This window comes from Ylistrum balloti, unplaced genomic scaffold, assembly GCF_031769215.1.
Source record: "Ylistrum balloti isolate Yb309-2 unplaced genomic scaffold, AGI_CSIRO_Ybal_v1 Utg370404, whole genome shotgun sequence".
Taxonomy (NCBI): domain Eukaryota; kingdom Metazoa; phylum Mollusca; class Bivalvia; order Pectinida; family Pectinidae; genus Ylistrum; species Ylistrum balloti.
In genome coordinates this window covers 63,660-83,338 of record NW_026782276.1, presented here as the reverse complement: position 1 = coordinate 83,338, position 19,679 = coordinate 63,660, and the positions used below count along the sequence as shown (strand labels likewise).

Below are 19,679 nucleotides of genomic sequence, written 5' to 3'. Positions count from 1 at the left end.
TTTTCGAAATCTTGTCATCAGAGTGATACAGTTTGCCCCCATATCTTTATTATGTGTGCAGAAATGTTAGCTGTACGTTTGAGGAAAAATAGTATATTAAAGGAATGAAGACAGAATTTTGAAACTCTAATATCTAAATATGCAAACGATACATTACTTGCGCTAGATGGGTCAGAGAAGTCACTTCATTAACCTTTCATTGAATTAAACAGATTTGCAAATATATCCGGCTTAAAAATAGTTCTGACAAAACTAAAATAATCTGCATTGGTAGCAGAAAATACAGTAAAGATAAAATGCTTCCAGAGTTAAACCTGCAGCAGGGAAAAATAAATTCACTCAAACATTCCCAAACTTTGTTAGGAAAAAAATTTGTAAAATAAAAAAACAATAATCAGTGCCTTGACTGAAAGAAAATTAATGCCTCTTGGTTAGATTCTTATAAGTTAATCATTATTTGTATCCCAGTTCAATTATTTGTTTATATACCGTACTTTTTAATGTTAATGGAATAGTAAAACAGATGAAATTAAAAGAAATGTTAAAAAATAGTGATGGTGGATTGAAGATGGTTAATTTGAATGCATTTATTGACGCTTTTAAACTGGGTTGGGTTAGAAGACTACAGCAGCGAAGGGAAATGAAATTTGATTTTGGGCAACGAAATCAATATGGATATGGTGACGAATATTGCTGGTGAATATATATAAAAATGTAGTATTAAATGTACTTACAACTTTTGGAAAGATTTGTTGAAATATTTGTACGATTTGAATAATTCGAAAGAAATTAAGAAACATGAGGAAAGACCACTGTTAATCCGAAATATTTGACATAGTAAAACTATTACTATTGCAGGTAAGTCTTCTATCAATCATGATATAAATTCGGAATACACACTCTTACAGGTCTGATAAAAAATACAGATAACGTTTCCTTCTATACCTTTAAAAACTTTCAGAAAAAAATCAACTGCATACTAATTTTCTTCCAGCTCATGGATTAATATCTGTGATTCGCAAATAATTGCCACACCTTTTACCAAAAGATTTGAAACCAGTTATTCACCCAATCTTACCCCATATAAAATGTTCTATTTGCAACTTATGGATCCAATTTTTCCACAACGTTCTTAATCGAAATAATATCACAGCTACTGATAGAATAAAATTTCAAGAACAGTTCCTGTTTGATGAAAGAAAATAGAAGAAAATTTATGAAATTCCGTATAAAGTAAAAAAAAAAACCTAAATTATATTGGTTTCAGTTTCAAATACCACACCATATTCTTACCACAAATTCTAAACTATTCAAAGTAGGTATAGTTGCTAGTCCGCTGTATTCATTTTGCAATTCAGAGTGGAAAACTATAAATCACTTAAAAAAGGATTGCCAGGGAATACAAAATCTACTACAAAGTCTAGAAACACCCCAAGATGCTCTTTATATACCCTTCTCAATCAACAAGCAATTCTTCCTATTCTGGTTTATCAATGATAGTCTTAATTCTACTGTGGATAATATAATCATTCTTATTTTTAAACAATATCTCTATAGAAACAAATGTCTTTAAGTTTCAATGTTTAGTCAACAATAGAAAGATTACTGTTATTTACAGAAGTATATAACTAAAATGACTTTTTAAAAGAAAAGAAATAGGAATAACGCTTGTAAATGGAAAAATCTTATTAAGCTTTATATCTAAACATGTTCACCTAATTGTCCTTGACATTCCGCAAGTAAAGCAGCAAACAAAACAACCCCCACATCTCGCATCTCCAACCTTCTTCTCATCTTCCATTTCCTCTAGGTTAGCAATGTCGAGTCATTTTCTACTCGTATCTTCACTTTCATTTCTCTACATATTCGATTCTGTGATATTCTTTGATATGCAAATATGTAAATTAAGTATGTTTTTGCATAATTTAATATATCGAATGTATTTCATGTGTGTAAGTATGTACCTGAATACCGGCATGAAGAATGAAATGCATATCAATGGTTTACATAAACTCGGCAATATGCATTTTGATATTTCTTAGCCGTGTGGCATTGAATTGCACAAATCAGCAAGGCGTTATCAATAAGTAATAAAAGAAATTAGATAAATTTATATATATATATGTATATAATATATATATATATATCAGTTATATCGTGTTTTCTAGCATTGAGAAACACTTTCTCTGAATGGATATATCAATCATAACTCAACACACAAAAAGGATTATAATAATATTTGATATTATATTAAACAACAACAACACAAATAGAAATAACATAAAAAGTGACATACAACCCAATTTATACATTATATTTCACTAATCAAGCTCTTGTATAATTATACAACGACGGTGTAATAGCCATTGTTTTACATTTAGCACCTCTTGTATAATTATACAACGACGGTTTAATATGCCATTGTTTTACATTTAGCACCACTGTCAGATTCTCATACAATACAAATATTAACGTTGGATTTTGTAGTCGATATTTTATATAAAATAATCGATAAAGGTTAGATTTCAGAGCTGCTGTCAATAATGAAAAGGCATACATCATGAAAGTAGTAGGTGCTATGGATCTTGTCGAATAAAAATGCGACATCTTTTTGAGAATACGATCTAATGATGAAGACAGCGATCTCTAAATCGAAGTAACGATTTAAGATATAAGGACGCCAGTAAAACCAACCGTGACTGCATCAACACCAAGGTCGTTAGAACTGAGTTTGATGCGCACTGTTTCTCCACGTGATAAACTTACAACTATTGTCTGAGACCCAGTATTCGAGAAACTATTAGTCCCAGCTACCGATAGATCACTCCAGGGGACTCCATTAACATCAATGTGAGAATACACGTATTGTCCATGTCTCACTTGTACAGACCAGGTAAACAAGTAAACGCCAGGAACTTCGCAGGTGAATATTCCACTAAAAGGATCGAGGTCGTTTCCGATGTTAGCAAGCACAGGGGCGCTCACAATAATCTCATTAGTGTTATGAACCGTTGTCTTAGTAATGACATAAAAGGCGACCGTCTGGGCTGAGAAAGAAAATATTTTGCATTATACTAAGTATAAGTATCTACGTTTCGTACATTTTTATATGATTAAAACTTGAATATAATGAGACTCAAATTGAAAATGATTTTATACATTTTAAGACATCTCTAACATACAAAACTAACACAAAAGCGTTCGTATGTAACAAAATGATCAATAGGTTAACGCCTCTCCATCTAATTCATCAAAACACCAGGTCATCCTGTACAATATCGTTTACATGTTAGTGCGAAATGACACATAACAAGGTTTATAGATTAATAATCAGGGTCAAAATAATCTATCTACATCACTGACAGAAAAAATCAATTTGCCTATTCCTTAGGCAGCATACAATATCACATACGCCATCAAGTGATATACATAGTAATGTAAACTCAATGGAACAGAACATACTTTCATTTTAGTATCAAAGCTAAAGATAAAACATTTTTTTAAATATAAATTTAAAAATTAAAAGGACACTTTCTTCAATTTCAGTCACTGATAAAATAACAGCTTGAATTTTTACCGATGAATTCGGTACATGTAAATTTTCCTTCGGTATTAACTATAGAAAAATGGAAATGCCAGATTGAAAACAATATTTGGATAAGAATGTATATCTCCATCCCTACCGCTCATTATAAGTTATTATTGATAATAAAAAATAAAATTAATACATATCTTAGCTATATCTTCTCATGATAAAATAATTTAACCTATTCAAAACAAGAAATAAATAGAAATGGAAAACGAACGAAGGGAAATTGTTGAATGAATTTAAATAAAGATTCGTGTATATTTGTTGATAATTGGTGTTGATCTTGTTCTCTATCAAGCCGTAGAATTTAATATACATTGTATTAGTTAATTGTTTGACTCTACTGTATCTTACATTTGTGTATCTAAATTGTATTCAAATTTGCTATTCACTTGAATGTATTAAATCTCCATGTGCTTGCTTATTGTACAGTGCTGCTCCATCGATATGTCTTGATTATATATTATATTACATTTAATTTAATTACTTACTGTATTACTAGAATACCTGGATTTATATACAGTCACATGAATAATGTTGATAGTTTTAGGGCAAGCTAACATTTATTTATGCAGTGCCTCAGTTCTAACGATGACTTCAACTTATCACGAACGAGATAAGACATTCGCTTAACCTGGTAATTGTATTATCGAATGGGGTTAACACTAAGCATGTCACTTCACCAAGGGACTCAAACTTCACATTAAATTCATTTTCCTTCTGATTTAATTCAAAGATTATTTTCAAAATAAGATAAAATAAGATAAATGGATTGCAAATGTCTACACTTACGGGCTCTTCTCTCAAATGTACTTACATATATATGCATACATTTGGGAATTTTCTTTATAATTTTGACTTAACAGCTGATGTTCACATTCATGAGGATAGGCTTGCACAAGCTGGTTGTTAACTCACTGAACAAAATGTGAGAGGCTCAAATATTCCGTTATCTTTGGAATAATTTATCAGGTATCCTCGGACAAAACTCTCCGAGATTAGTTTTAATAAGAAGGAATACGGCATGGTCATCACAGAAGTGTATAACACAGAAAGCCACAACAAGCACGGGAGTAGAACTGACATGACTTATTTGACCCCCTTACTTGGAATACTGTTACCCGGCTCTCCTTTCTGGCCTGGCAGTCCAAGGTGACCAGTCTCTCCTTTAGATCCGGGTATACCATTCAAGCCACTGCTTCCTTCGATTAGAATAAATATATCTTTACCATGACATAAAATGTAAAAAAATGTCGTGATTACCTAAATGTCCCAGTAATAACCATTTGTAACCTTCATTTTATATTTGTAACTTTTTTGTTTTGAACTCAGACTTAAAGTTGAAAAGTAAACACGTGAATATAAAAAGACAATAGGATATGGCTAGATATTCTTGCAGGGAAAGCGACTACATCATTAATGACACCACGTAGATGATGTCACGTTCCTAAATAAGAACAAGGTAAACAACAATGGAACACCGTGCGACTTCGTATCGGACAGACTACAGCTAAAGTCTTAATTTATTCATCAAGCGAACTTCTGGACTATATTGTTGATATTCTATCTATGAATAATGATACGATAATGATAAAATATTGAAAAAGTTCTGGTCATAATGGGAATGTATTATTTGTTTGCTATTCATCAACATATACCTTTCATACCGTTGGGGCCTTGTGGTCCAGGCTTTCCTATTGTTCCAGGTTCTCCTTTTAACCCAACGGGACCTCGTGGTCCAGTCTTTCCTTTGGGCCCACTCACCCCAGAGTGCCCAGAATCTCCTTTCTGTCCCGTTGTTCCTGGTATCCCTATATGCCCTTTCTGTCCTATAGGCCCTGGTACTCCGGAATCCCCTTTCGGCCCCATTGCTCCTGTTGCCCCAATGCTTCCTTTGGGTCCGGACAACCCAGGTACGCCCTTTTCACCTTTGCAGACTGGGAGTAATTGATAGTAATTAAATAGTTTTATAAACAACGAAGATTCAAACGGATGGTGGAGAAAAGATATGTGTTTTTTGCATAGTATCTTTATAGCGGTGAAGTTCTGTACACTTTGAAGGATTTGAATTTTTTAAATTGACACTTCACCTATATGTTATAATTGTTGCATACAAACTGGTTTCATACTAATTACTTATGCTGTCAATCCGGAACCTTCCGACTACTTATATTGTGTATCCACAACAAAGGTTGATGCATGTCACGGTATGGGGGCCTTTTATGAATCATAAATTGCATGAGGTAGTTTACATATTGTGATACCGCAAAATATTGTTTTCACATATTACAAAGTATAAGGCATAACTACATGATCATTCTGCTGCTTCTCCTATGTGTTTCCTATTATCTTATTACCAAAAACCTTAAATTTGTTCAAATAGATTATTTGGTTATTAACCTACATAAATGTACACTGTACATATTCTAATTTAGATTTTTCATTGTTGAATTACATAATATACTTACCTTCTTTTGATCCATTTGAAAATTGAAATAAAGTTGTATTCGCTGAAAATGAAGAAACACTCTAAAATTAACTCTTTTTACAATTATTGCTCTTTAAAAAAAAAAAATTATCGACCGAGGCTTGCTTTCTTTTTTGTACGCTATATATTCTCACATTGAACCAAACCTAGTGTAGTAATTGTGTTATAACATTTCATTTGAATTTGTTTTAACGTCCACCTCATATTAACCAAGCATTACTGATATCCAGCAGATCTCCCCGAGCCATTTGATAATCATTATACGTAATTTATGACATACAAAAAATAATGTGCACTTTACTACATTTATTAATATATATTATCAATATATCAATAAATTTATACCAACAATCTCCACAAATTAGTAAATTAATACCAATGTATTAACATTAATTAATCCAACAATCACAAACGATGAGCGCTGAAGAAAGTCTTTCTTTATTGGTTAAAAGAAATGCTTGACGTAGATAGAAATTCCCTTTTATTAAAAATGGAACTAAGCTGTGTAATACAGTGCAATATCAATAAAAATCGTAGAACACGTGACTATGTCTGGACAAATGAAAATGCAGAATAAATACAAAAATATAATAAATATCGATATTGAACTATATATTCAACACTTGGTAGGAAGATGAAATGTTTAAGCTCATGATAATTAATTTGTAAACATAAATAAATCAATTCTTTTGTTGGTTTTTGGGAATATCCTCCATCAGTTGTATGGGTAATTTTCAGGCGGCATATGCTTGAAGTAGTTTGTGGATTCTTCACTAACAAAGTAATTGAGGCATTTGTATACCATTCAAATCAATATGAAAAAATGAGGAAAAATCTTCAATGCCACAGGATCCGTATAAAAGTAAACATCCTCATGTAACAAAAGTGGCAGAATGCGTACTCGAAAATAGTGATTCCCAACGACTGGCGTTTGTCTAATGTGTCAATCTGACCCATTTTAGGAAAGACACGGTCTTCAGCGAGTGCCTTTTCTAAAATCGAAAACTTAAATACCAAGATAAGCATGATAAGCAAATGTCATCTCAATGGAAACTTGTATATCCCATAACTTCTACCTATAAATGTATTGAACTGAATTTCTCAAAGAGTAGCCACTACCTTCTGTGATTACTACGCGATAAGTAAGATTTGGTTATTTGAGACAAGGCAGACACGTTTTAGCAGATTTTGTCATTTAAGACAAGGCAGACGCGATTTGGCATATCTTGTGGGATCCTAGTTGGAGTGTTGAGGTACCAGTAGTTCACGGTCAAAGGTCAGAGCTTACACAATTAGAATTGCTTGATTAATTGGATTAAATTAAATGGCAGTATGTAAAGAAAAAACAACACTATTTAGAAACACATCAGAGACGAATATTTTTGAAGATTTTCTACAGGTAAGTCATCTCAATAGAATAGAAGTTCTTATAAAACATGTAAAAGATTAGAGTGTGACGTTTCAATGACTACACGGTCACATTCATCAGACAAAGGACAAGTGTTGATCGTACTAGCACTGAGGTAGGTAGTGTACGAGATGGTACGGAATTGACCAATTTTTTCGGCTGCACTATAATAGGCCAAAATACACCAGATGGTAACAATTTAGTGTCGTCAATTCAGCAACGCTTTGTTTAAGACTTCGTCACAGATGTGCGAGAGTCTGTGGCCCCCTTCGTCCCTATAAAGTACTGCTCCGTTGCGGCGTATCCAGTTGGAATTTTCCCAGTCAATGATATGATTTTGCTGTGATAAATGATCTATAAGTGCAAATTTGTTTATCTCGGACTGTTAATTTTTTCTTTTGATCTAGTGAATGTTTTGCCTTCTTGGGATTCCGCTTCTTTTTGGTGTCGATTGAGTCGGACCCCGAATCTCCTGCCTGCTTCTCCGATATATGATGGGCCGCATTTCTTGCATCCGATTTTGTATACACATTCTGCGACGTTTTCTTCGGGTGTTTTATCCTTCGGGTTGACTAGCAACTGTCAATAAATAGGAAGTGAACAGCTCTTATTGCCTGTTTAGGTGTTATGGCCGCAGTTTGTCTCTAACACATTATGTCCATAACACCGTTAACGCCATACATTGCGGTCATAACAAGTAAATACAATAAAAACACTGTTCTATACATATACACATCATTCTACTTAATTAAAGTCATTTTTGTTAGCTTAAATTTGTGTCAGTTGCTGAGTGGAATGATTGCGATACACCTAGTTGTTAATGCAATGCAAAAATGTAACCCAATGACTCCTGTCTCATTAGAATTACTACCAATAATAATAATAGTATATGATTGAATTAGTGTGTGTAATTGACATATTGAAATGAAAGCTCCGTCGAGGATATAAATGAATGAATGAGTCCATGTTTGAAACGTCCGATATTTTTGGTTTTTGTCACACGGAGATTTAGTGGGAAAGAGCCTTAGAAATCACATGACGTGACATCTGTATTCTACAGTGTTTTATTTAAAAGAATCATTGTGAACCGACAGCATCAAATAATTATGCATTGTTTTTGTAGTTTCTTGTTATATAGGTCATTTTTTGTAACATACCGAGATTTGGTAAAAAAAAATATAGGATAACCATATTGTTGAGGATGATGAGACTGTTTGTTACCTAAGCGTTAATCGATAACTTGTCACCATGTTGCTGTTTATGTAAATAGACCATTATCTTAATCATGACGGTAACCAAACGTCTCTGCTGTTATTTGTATTTGCTTCAAAGAAATATTCCAACACCAGATCATATACTTCCACTGAACCACTTGACGAATGGGATTCAACGGAAAATAACTTTCAGCACTTTGATCCGGTTGTTTTAAACTTACATGTAGATTTTTTCCAGTGATTGAATGGCGAAATAGCCACATCTGTAAATAAGTACATAAAGAGATAAATTAATAAATAATCAATCATTTCAATGTCTTCTAACGACAAAGCCGCTTAATATTCTACAGTCCACGTACACACTCTTTAAGAAATACTGTCAGAATAGTTCTACAAAATCACCAGACAGAACCAAAGAAGACAAAATAACAAAACCGAACAAAAATAATACCAAACGGTTCATTGCATTACATTCAAAATATAATTAAAAAAATAAATAAAAGTAAAGAGAATAATAATAATATCGATCAATATATTTGCCTGCTTTTTCTTATCTTAGAATATTTGATAAATTCACACATGTCAATTACAATATCCATCCAGGAATCTGTTAGGTTTAAGATCTTACAGTCTAAGTGTTTGAAAAATATAAGTATATTAATACGATATAAAGTTATTTCCTTGTACGTCTATTCCATGTATGTAGTTTGATATATATGTGGTAATTGAGGAGTGGGGTGGCAATTTCACCTTATCGTCATTAATAATAACAACAATGAAAATACAGACATGTGAGTAGATTTTTAGTTCAATTTCTGATTTCATCAAAACTACGACAAGCTATTTATAAAAGAATGAAACAAAATATGTCAAGGTTTTCCGAAAGTGTAACCGTGCTCTATTTTACAGTCATGTGAATCTTAACATTTAAGTAAGTAATGTCTCGTCCCAAAATGAGAACAAGGTAAACAGCGTTGGACCACCAGACAATCTAACAAATATAAAAAACAGTCTTACATCACAAAACAAAAACAAAAAAACGATGTCATTGATGTTGAACGTTATGACTTCCTAGAAACACACAGCGACTCGAACATGTTCGTAGCGTTACAGAGAAGCTAGATACGCTTCCACACTACCAGAAATATCTACTCTGTACGAGAAAAGTTACAATGTGATATCTAAGAGCCTTGCTTATGGTTAATCTAACGTGCATTGATGATCTTGTCGAATATCCACATTGCACGTTATAAAAATACATTTTTTCAGTCCAAATATTATTGTTTACTCAAATATTTTCATAAGAAACATATAATACATTTGATAAACTAACCTGTTTGTTTGTTTGTTAAGCTCCATTTTGGTCAAAGTTTCCTTCTTTTGGATATATGGCAGGTTCTTCCAGAATTGATTGTTGCCTGTTCAGTGTCTGTTTTTGATTCCTTGGATACACCAATTATGATAAGATTTTAAAATACAACAGCGTTATGGTTATTCAAATACATCAGGAATGTTGTTTTGTCTTTTGTTTACATGTTTTAAAAATGGACATTGGTTAAGTGTTTATTATTCATGCAATGTCTCAATACTGTATATCAATACATTCTGTGTCACGTAATAGGATAATATACAGTTCATGTAAAATAATTAAGCAATCGTATGTTTTTGGTTTGGTTGGCACATAGATTAATGGATAGATTCGAGGGAAGATTGTATTGACCTCAGCAAAAAAATATGAACCTTTCAAGGATGTGTAAATCCTCAACCAAAGACAATAAAAACATATTTTAAAACCCCACAATTATAACCATAAGAATATAATAATATGAATAGCATTGGTTGTTTGGGTATTCAAGTAATTTTAGACTGTGTATTACATATTTACCTTACAATTCTCAGTTCCAATCGTACTTCTTCATACTGCTTTCGGGTATTTTCATTCAACATTTATGTTGAGGACTAATTTCTTCTAAATGGTACTTCGTTTTGGAGTTTTGAATATCGCAGATCTTGACCATTTATGGTTTTCAATTGAGACGAGACCAATATTAACGTAACATGGTATATGTATTTATATACCATATTTAAAGGTAATCATTCGTTATAATCTACAACGTGGACTTGTCAGTGAAACTATGGGCCGGTTTCGCTACATTTACTTAATTATCAGAAACCTTACCAACCAATCTTACCTCAACCAATTCTGCTGTTATTGTTTGTATGACTTTGTGACCATTGTACATTTGTGATTAAAGCTGCAACGGCGATAGTTTCTCCTGACCTGAATAAGGGAGTCTATTCTTACGTCAATTCTTAACCGTATCAGATTACTTTCTTTACCCTTAGATCACCGCAGCAGGAAGAGCAACCCTTTAGGTAGGATTCTTACTATCCCCTCACCCTTGCCCCCACCGCCACCCGAACCCCCTACCCCATAAAAGTAAAGGCATAGAAAGAAATATGATAAATGAAATCAAATAAAGAGTTGTATCTTTTATGTTTATTTTTCGTGTCACAACCCCAAGTTTGTTAAAATAAAATCAATCTAGCTTGCACATTATATCGATTTCGTAAATACACAACTTTCTTGATATTTATACATTCCACACACAATTAGAAAATATAAACCATTGTGATCTAAGTGTGAAAGATTGACATTTGTGTGGATATCACTTCTCCATACAAGTATGAAATAAGAAAACCAAATTGTAAATCAATAACATATCAACATTGATGTTATTTATTGTGCGATTGCTTTTTTCCATGAATCGTCAAAGAAGACAGCAGCATAACATGTGTTAATGCAGGAAGAGAGTGAGAAAAATTAGAAAATTTGAAATCCACCTAGGTTTAGAGAAACATTGTGTATCGTTATTTAATATGACAAAGACTTGTATGTTCTAACATATCCAAAATAAAGTCTTATTCAGAAAATAGAAATGCTTACGTACAGTTTGACCTTGTCATACATTTTAAAAGTAGCTTTGGTTTCGCTGGGTAACCTTATGTGCTGTTAAAATATCACTCCATCAAACTTTTCAATTTTTTAATCTCAATTTCAATGCCAAAAAAATTTGATTAAGATTACCTATTCTTGTCAAATCGTTTACCAGAAATTAATCTCAAGATTAACGCGAAAATTAGGAATAAAGAAGAACGCCTTCAAAGTAGCATATTGCCCGGACACGTTGGTGAACTCCACTTTTCTTCGCGGTCACAGTTTCTCTAGGAGCCAAATGAACCATACCTGCGGCGACAGAACCCGTGTTATTTGTACTCGTTCTAGACACCGTTAATTTACGCCATACCTGATCGTTACGAAAAATGTTAAATGCGATTGCAGGTCCTTCAAGGAGAGTAATACTCATTGTAAACAGATAAACTCCAGGAACTTGACAGGTAAATTTTCCATTAAATGGATCGAAGTTATTGCCATCATTCCAGTATAGTGAATTAAATGTCAAATGAGAGCTGTGCCTCTTGCCCCTTGGAGTCAGTTTGCTTTCCGCAGCAAATGAGACCTTGTTTTCTGAAAACAAAATCCATACTATAGAGTATAACCATTAAAACTAGGATAATATTGAGCAAACATCCATCCCTCCTCCTATGCACAGTTTATGTCATTTTTACCTCATTTTTTGATGTTTCACATCTATTATTTGCCGATCTATATATTTGCGGTCTGTGATATTATGATAATTACCTTACTGATTTAACGTAGTCAGAATGCTTAGGATAACCTTATAACAATAAAGCGATACTCCCACCTAATGTACAGACATTTATTAACAATCTCTAACCGATCTGTGGTTTCATACACTTACTGTAGTTGTACCGCAATGTCATCTGGAAAATATTAATATCGTCACTGCAAACACTCTGCACTGCTTATTGCAAAATGAGCGAAAGATTCAAAAGTTGTTTATTGGCTCGATGGAACGCACTAAATATGTTAGATGTTGGAATTTTTGTCTTCCCCAGCAATCGGAAATAATTGGGCCTATGAAAAATAGGTGTTCTTTGGAAGTAACATCAATCGTCTTAAATTGAAAGGCATAAGAAAAAAATAACAATGTAAGGAATTAATATTCCTGGATTACATATCTGTTTTTGAATATGTCCAGTCGAGAGAATAGTGTTAAATTCTGTCAAAGGCCCATACCTATAATTAAGTTTTCCGTGCTAAGTTCATAATTTTTCATCTAATATTGTCAGTATAGGGAAATGCACGTACAAACACAAAGATAAAAAAAGTAAGCTGAATGTTTAGTTATAACGAAAATGTGTTTAACTTAACTTGTTTTGTGTAATGTGTTGCACAGTGATACGTGTATTTTCATTCACTAAATAGTTCACATTGAAAAGAATATACGGACAATATCCTTAACTATACAAAATGATAATCCGTTGACAGAGTCTGTTGCATATTAAGCAGTAGCTTCTCGTGACGTAGATGGCAAAACTCTGCGCAACACCATTCTACTTCCTGCTCCATTTACATGTATATGTTTAGAATTCACTCGAAATATTCAAAACACTATGATAACATGTTGACGGCCTTAACTCGTCAGTGCATACAAGCGAGGTATGGGTTAGTAGACAAGAATAGTGGTTTGTTGAGTGCAAATGGTAGGCATCTCATTAACAATAGCGTAATAAAGTGAATTGTTATAAATCTTCAAAATTAAAATACTCTAAGATGTTAGACTTTGTAACAAGAAACCTGAAGCATTTAAAGCTGTCCGTGATATTATTCCATTATAATTGGCGATGTGTCACAATGTTAGTTTCTTGTTTGGAGTTGGCAAACTCGAAATATCGGCAGTCTAAATGTAAAGCATTCCGACGACCACAACTTACTTACAAGAAATAAAGCTTAATATCATTATCTCCAGCTAGAATTATAAATCCCCAACAAATTTTGTTACGAAATGGCCTTCACCCATATTCATCGTCAGAAGTGTCATATTTGATAAAGAAAACCCCCTAAAAAGTAGGTAAAGACATGTTCTCAACTGACAATAAAAGTATCCACAATGGTAACAGCATTCAAACTAAGAAGCATCAGACACACCCATCTTCATATCTTCATAAAATAAAAGACTTCTCAACAATAAGATTGACCTGACGATCGTAAAACTGCCCGTCTTTTAAATCATCACGTACCTGATAAAACCACATGTTATGTGTTTGTCAATCAGTTGATGACTTCTTGCACGAAAATCGTTAAAATTGGCCCTTGAATATCAAATCAACTACGACATGTGAATACCTTATGTTGGGGATGCAGGTATTTTGCTATCCAGAAACAAGAATTCAGAATAGGGAAATTGAAATAATCAAGTTTACCATACAGCTTGGTGGAAAGCTCACAATGTTGGTTTCGTTGTAGCAAAATATCGAGATAACATTCTGGTGTAGTAAAATATGTCATGTCTTTTGTTTTCCCATTCTTTAGGTATATAGATTTGACGTAACCGTCTTGTTATCTAAAGGCAGCACATATGATTTTACATTGGTTTAGTTAGATTTGAATACTATATAATTTAAAGATCGATGATGTGAAATCTAAAAATATTTCTAAAATGGATCTAAAGAGAGATGGAAAAGGAATGACCATAGTTCATTATTCTTTCAACTGAATAGCTATAGGGTTCAGAGGAAACCAATGACAATATTGAAAACAAAATGTTTTGGTGATCCCTGTCTACAATTTTTCACAATTATTTTGAATAGTGAAGATTTAAGGATTTAGACCTTCAGAACTAATGAAAAGTCCTTTAAGACGAAACCTCTACATGATGCAGCTCAAGTGATTTCTTTCAAATCTCCGGAGAAAGCTCATCAGGCGTTATTAGGACAGGACAAAGTGGGTTAATGCAAACATGATGCAAAGATTGAATACATTCTTCCCTCTATATTTTAAGATAGGATATTGAGATAAAAATTGAAGATGAGGATGAAGATGAGAAAATGTCACGATGATACCATCTATTTAGACATAACTTCCAAGATATCAATACCCTGGAGTCAGTCACGACTAGACACGAGGAAGTCAGTGGAAGAGACCTTACGATAACCCTTATTGTATTTGTAACTCTTCTGATTATGGATATTACTGATTAACTTATGTTTAAAGTTTTGTCGATTATCTTTCAAATAATACTTTCTGATAATACTTCAACGAACATCTAATATACATAAATATATTAACTTTATTTATTTAACAACATTATCTATGTTATGTTGTACCGGATATAAGCGCACGAGAGGTCTAATTGTGGAGGGAACCTGAGTACCCGGGAAAACCAACGTGGTTTGGCAGATGACCTCTTACTTTTTCATGTTCGTTTCGAGAATCAAACTTCGGATGGCTAGGTGAAAGGCGAGTGCGTTACCTCTGCACCACCCGACCACCCATTAAATACACTCACGTCCGATTATTTCACGTATGGAAATTCTACGATCACATGAATGTGTCAGGTAACAGTGTAATAATCATCCCGCAAAAATGACCGATTCACGCCAGATATACTTATCTTAAACGTATTTGTCAAAGCATATAAATGATATATCTAATTAGAGAAATGAGATAGAAAATACGGACAAAAAGATGAAACCAATAGCATATTTACCTCGATTGGGTGATATCCCAGGATCCCCAATGGCCCCCTTTTCTCCCTTTGTCCCAGGATGTCCTGTCGATCCCTTTCTGCCAGGTGTTCCTCTATGGCCTTTTTGTCCAGCTTCCCCGATGTCTCCTTTCGGTCCAATAGGTCCATTAATACCAGGGACACCTCTTGTTCCTGTATCCCCTTTTTGTCCTGTTGTTCCAGGTTTTCCTGCATCCCCTTTATCTCCCTTCGCTCCAATGCTACCTTTTTGTCCCTCTAATCCTGGCAATCCCATGTCACCTTTTGGTCCTGTAATTCCAACTTTTCCTTTGTCGCCTTTTGGTCCGTTGTCACCTTTTAGACCCGGAAAACCCGATGTCCCACTGTCTCCTTTAGGACCTACAGAACCTGGTTCTCCTTTCTCTCCCTTTGAAGTAGTCGCTGCTTCGAAATATATTCCAATAATTGTGATTTTAAATAAAAAGGTTACTCGATTACGCTTCAAAGATATATAATCAGCATTTAAAATTAATCTTAAAAACATATAAAAACAGATACCTACGGAAATGCAATCAAACAAACGCAAAATGAAATTAATTTCCTACCTTTAGATGCGTTCCAAACACTGGGCAAATGGAATGTGGGAGAATAAACTGGAAATTAAATTTAGAAAATAATGAAATATTAATAATCTTGAATACAGTACTCTTTTAGTTTAGTGTTAAGTGACATTTCAGCCTTTCCTATCTAGGGCCCAAACTTCTGACATAATTAGTTGATGGAGTCTTAGTTATTTGTTGAAGTATAATGAGCATCGAAAATCTGTGACTTATTGCTAACATATTTAATTTGGCGCAATGAAATTTACCTTTTGACAGCTTTCTGGCTAATAAGCGCAAGGATTGATTCGAAAATCTATAACATTTGTTATATAAACAACGTAAGGAAAAAAAATAGAAGCGCAAACATATTTTAGCGCAATACTAATGAGATACGATAAGAATTGTGCTAAAATATGTATGTTTACATTACATTAGAAGAATGAACTTACCTGCGGACCTCTTATTCAGAAGAGTGTTCTTCCTGTGAACCTTTTGCGGATAGCTGTCTGCTTGGTCTACCTTCCGTGACGTATCAGCGATAATTTGTTTACTTCTTTTAAAGTAGAAATCATATTGAAGTAGTTTATTTCATATTGCCTCATAGCCTTTTTGTATAGAGATTTCGAAATATGCATATATAGAGGTTCCTGTAATATTGTACAAATGACGCACAAGCAAATAGCGCAATTCATAGTTAGATGCTGATTATGCTAGGACTCCTCAGTGATATCAAGGGCCTAAATTTTGACGCTTAGGGGGCAACCGAACAAAAACCAAAGTGAACTAAAGAACTAAAGAAAATTCAAAATATAGAGAGAGAGGAACACGAGCGCCATAATGAGATCAATTTCATAATTTTCATATATCAGACCACTTTTAGAACCATGGCAAACACATGTGTATATTCCGAACGGTGCCACTCTCTGAATAAGTTTAATGGTGGCATGCAGGTTATGGCATGCAATTAGCATCGTCTGTTTTCTTTTGACAGGATACATATATTACTATATCCTGTGTAATACAGGTAATTCTGTCATTAAGCTCTCTGGTTTGCAATTTGTTCTGTTTCTTGATTGCCTTGTTCTTTTACAAATTGGTGCTGAAACAACTTTGTTTTTGGTTTACCGTGCCCATATCTTACTTGACTTGTCTAGAATTTGCTCGGTTTGAGTTGTTATGGTTTGTAGAGTCACATTTACTTTTAAAGTCTTTTTGCACAAAAGTTTCTCCGAACCGAATATTATTCCGATTTACCATAAATGTAAGATAGATATATGAAGGTCACAAAGTATAGCATTATCAAGATTGGGGTTATCTATGTATAACAATAAGTAACAGACTTTTCTGTAAATAACAATAAGTAACAGACGTATCTATGTATAACAATAAGTAACAGACGTATCTATGTATAACAATAAGTAACAGACGTATCTGTGTATAACAATAAGTAACAGACGTATCTATGTATAACAATAAGTAACAGACGTATCTATGTATAACAATAAGTAACAGACGTATCTGTGTATAACAATAAGTAACAGACGTATCTGTGCATAACAATAAGTAACAGACGTATCTATGTGTAACAATAAGTAACAGACGTATCTATGTATAACAATAAGTAACACTCGTATCTGTGTATAACAATAAGTAACAGACGTATCTGTGTATAACAATAAGTAACAGACGTATCTATGTATAACAATAAGTAACAGACGTATCTGTGTATAACAATAAGTAACAGACGTATCTGTGTATAACAATAAGTAACAGACTTTTCTGTAAATAACTAAGTAACAGACGTATCTATGTATAACAATAAGTAACAGACGTATCTATGTATAACAATAAGTAACAGACGTATCTGTGTATAAAAATAAGTAACAGACGTATCTATGTATAACAATAAGTAACAGACGTATCTGTGTATAACAATAAGTAACAGACGTATCTGTGTATAACAATAAGTAACAGACGTATCTATGTATAACAATAAGTAACAGACGTATCTGTGTATAACAATAAGTAACAGACGTATCTATGTATAACAATAAGTAACAGACGTATCTGTGTATAACAATAAGTAACAGACGTATCTGTGTATAACAATAAGTAACAGACTTTTCTGTAAATAACAATAAGTAACAGACGTATCTATGTATAACAATAAGTAACAGACGTATCTATGTATAACAATAAGTAACAGACGTATCTGTGTATAAAAATAAGTAACAGACGTATCTATGTATAACAATAAGTAACAGACGTATCTGTGTATAACAATAAGTAACAGACGTATCTATGTATAACAATAAGTAACAGACGTATCTGTGTATAACAATAAGTAACAGACGTATCTATGTATAACAATAAGTAACAGACGTTTCTGTAAATGACATTTACGTATTACAGGTTAGCTGTCTGAAATATCTAAATAATCGGGCACAACATTAGAGGTTAGTTATATAGTTGTTTCAGATCATTGATTAATGCTATATTCAAATAGACACCGCCTTTATTAACGGTATTCTTATTTCAGTACAGAAACGAGGCAGTAAATAAAGTAAGAACGTTTGTCTCCTTCCTCTGTATGCCTTTTATATAATATTTGTCTTAGGGTTAACAATTTTTGCAACCGAAATTTTTCATACATACGATGAATTTGACAATGCGAAATTTTCGAAGTGATCACAGGCTACATTTTGATCTGAATGGAACTCACCCAAAGGTATTTAAGCTATTAAAAAATAAAGTCAATCATAAAAATAAACCCCTTTCTCGCCCATACTTTTATGATCTAATATCTACCTTAAATTCGATAGTTCCTCACTCAGGTCGTCATACTTTTGTCGAATATTCTCCACGTCGATATTCATTCTCTGCACGTAATTCTTCAAAGCCGACAGTTCAGTTTGAAGGGTTTCATACTTCAGATCTTGTTGATTATTGATGGCAAATGTCACAGCCAAAACCATTATAAAAACTGCACCATACACCATCTTGGTCTTTTTTTTTTATCAAACATTGACCAAAACGATAAGCTTTCATGGATGTCAATGTAAAGGTTTATTTTATTTATAAGTTAGAGCATAAGAACCGTGTGAGATAATAAGGTGAACTTATGTAATTTGCTAGCCAAGGTTATTAGAATACCTGATTTTATGCATATATTGTTTTAATCTTCCTTCAAGCCCCTATGTTTATTTCGATGACAAGTCCTATACACCTATAACATCCATAAGAATGTGTTATTAAGCTGACCATATTTCTATGTATTTGACCGAAGTCACTTTATCAGTTGAACCGGAAGGGCGGTTTGATAAGATGTTTAGTAGTTTCTACTGATCAAGGTCACAAACATGAACGACCATATCGTTAACCTTATCATAAAAAATTACAAAAAAAAGAAGAAATTCTTCGTGTTAATATTGTCACATAAATATCTAACACGCCTGTTAGCCAGTTTGCAATATTGATACATTGTAACATATGAATAAAAACTATACCATCTGTGTACTTCAGTAATACCTTAGTTTATAATGAGATGAGTTAAAAATGTGTCGATTTAAACAAATACTGTGCATTGATGAACTTGGCAATTACAAGTATTAATATAGGGTGTTAATTAACATATATTGTAATAATCAATCGTTTGAGTTACATTTCCTCTGCTATTTTTTGTGAATTTGCACAAACCTAGCATTATCATAATGAAGTTTATACACATGTATGAAGCTAAATGTTTGTTATTTATGTAATACCGT

At 33.2% G+C, this 19,679-nt stretch overlaps 1 protein-coding gene across 1 annotated transcript; it reads right to left on the bottom strand.

The window, feature by feature from the left end:
• Positions 1-4,678: 4,678 nt before the first annotated feature.
• Positions 4,679-18,914, bottom strand: LOC132554442 (collagen alpha-1(XXV) chain-like). The gene is made up of 8 exons (XM_060218761.1): positions 18,724-18,914; positions 16,365-16,468; positions 15,335-15,757; positions 12,008-12,228; positions 7,905-8,064; positions 6,058-6,099; positions 5,248-5,526; positions 4,679-4,791 (listed from the first exon to the last, which is right to left on the bottom strand). The coding sequence occupies exons 1-8, from the start codon at positions 18,912-18,914 to the stop codon at positions 4,679-4,681; spliced, it is 1,533 nt and encodes a 510-aa protein (XP_060074744.1).
• Positions 18,915-19,679: the final 765 nt, after the last annotated feature.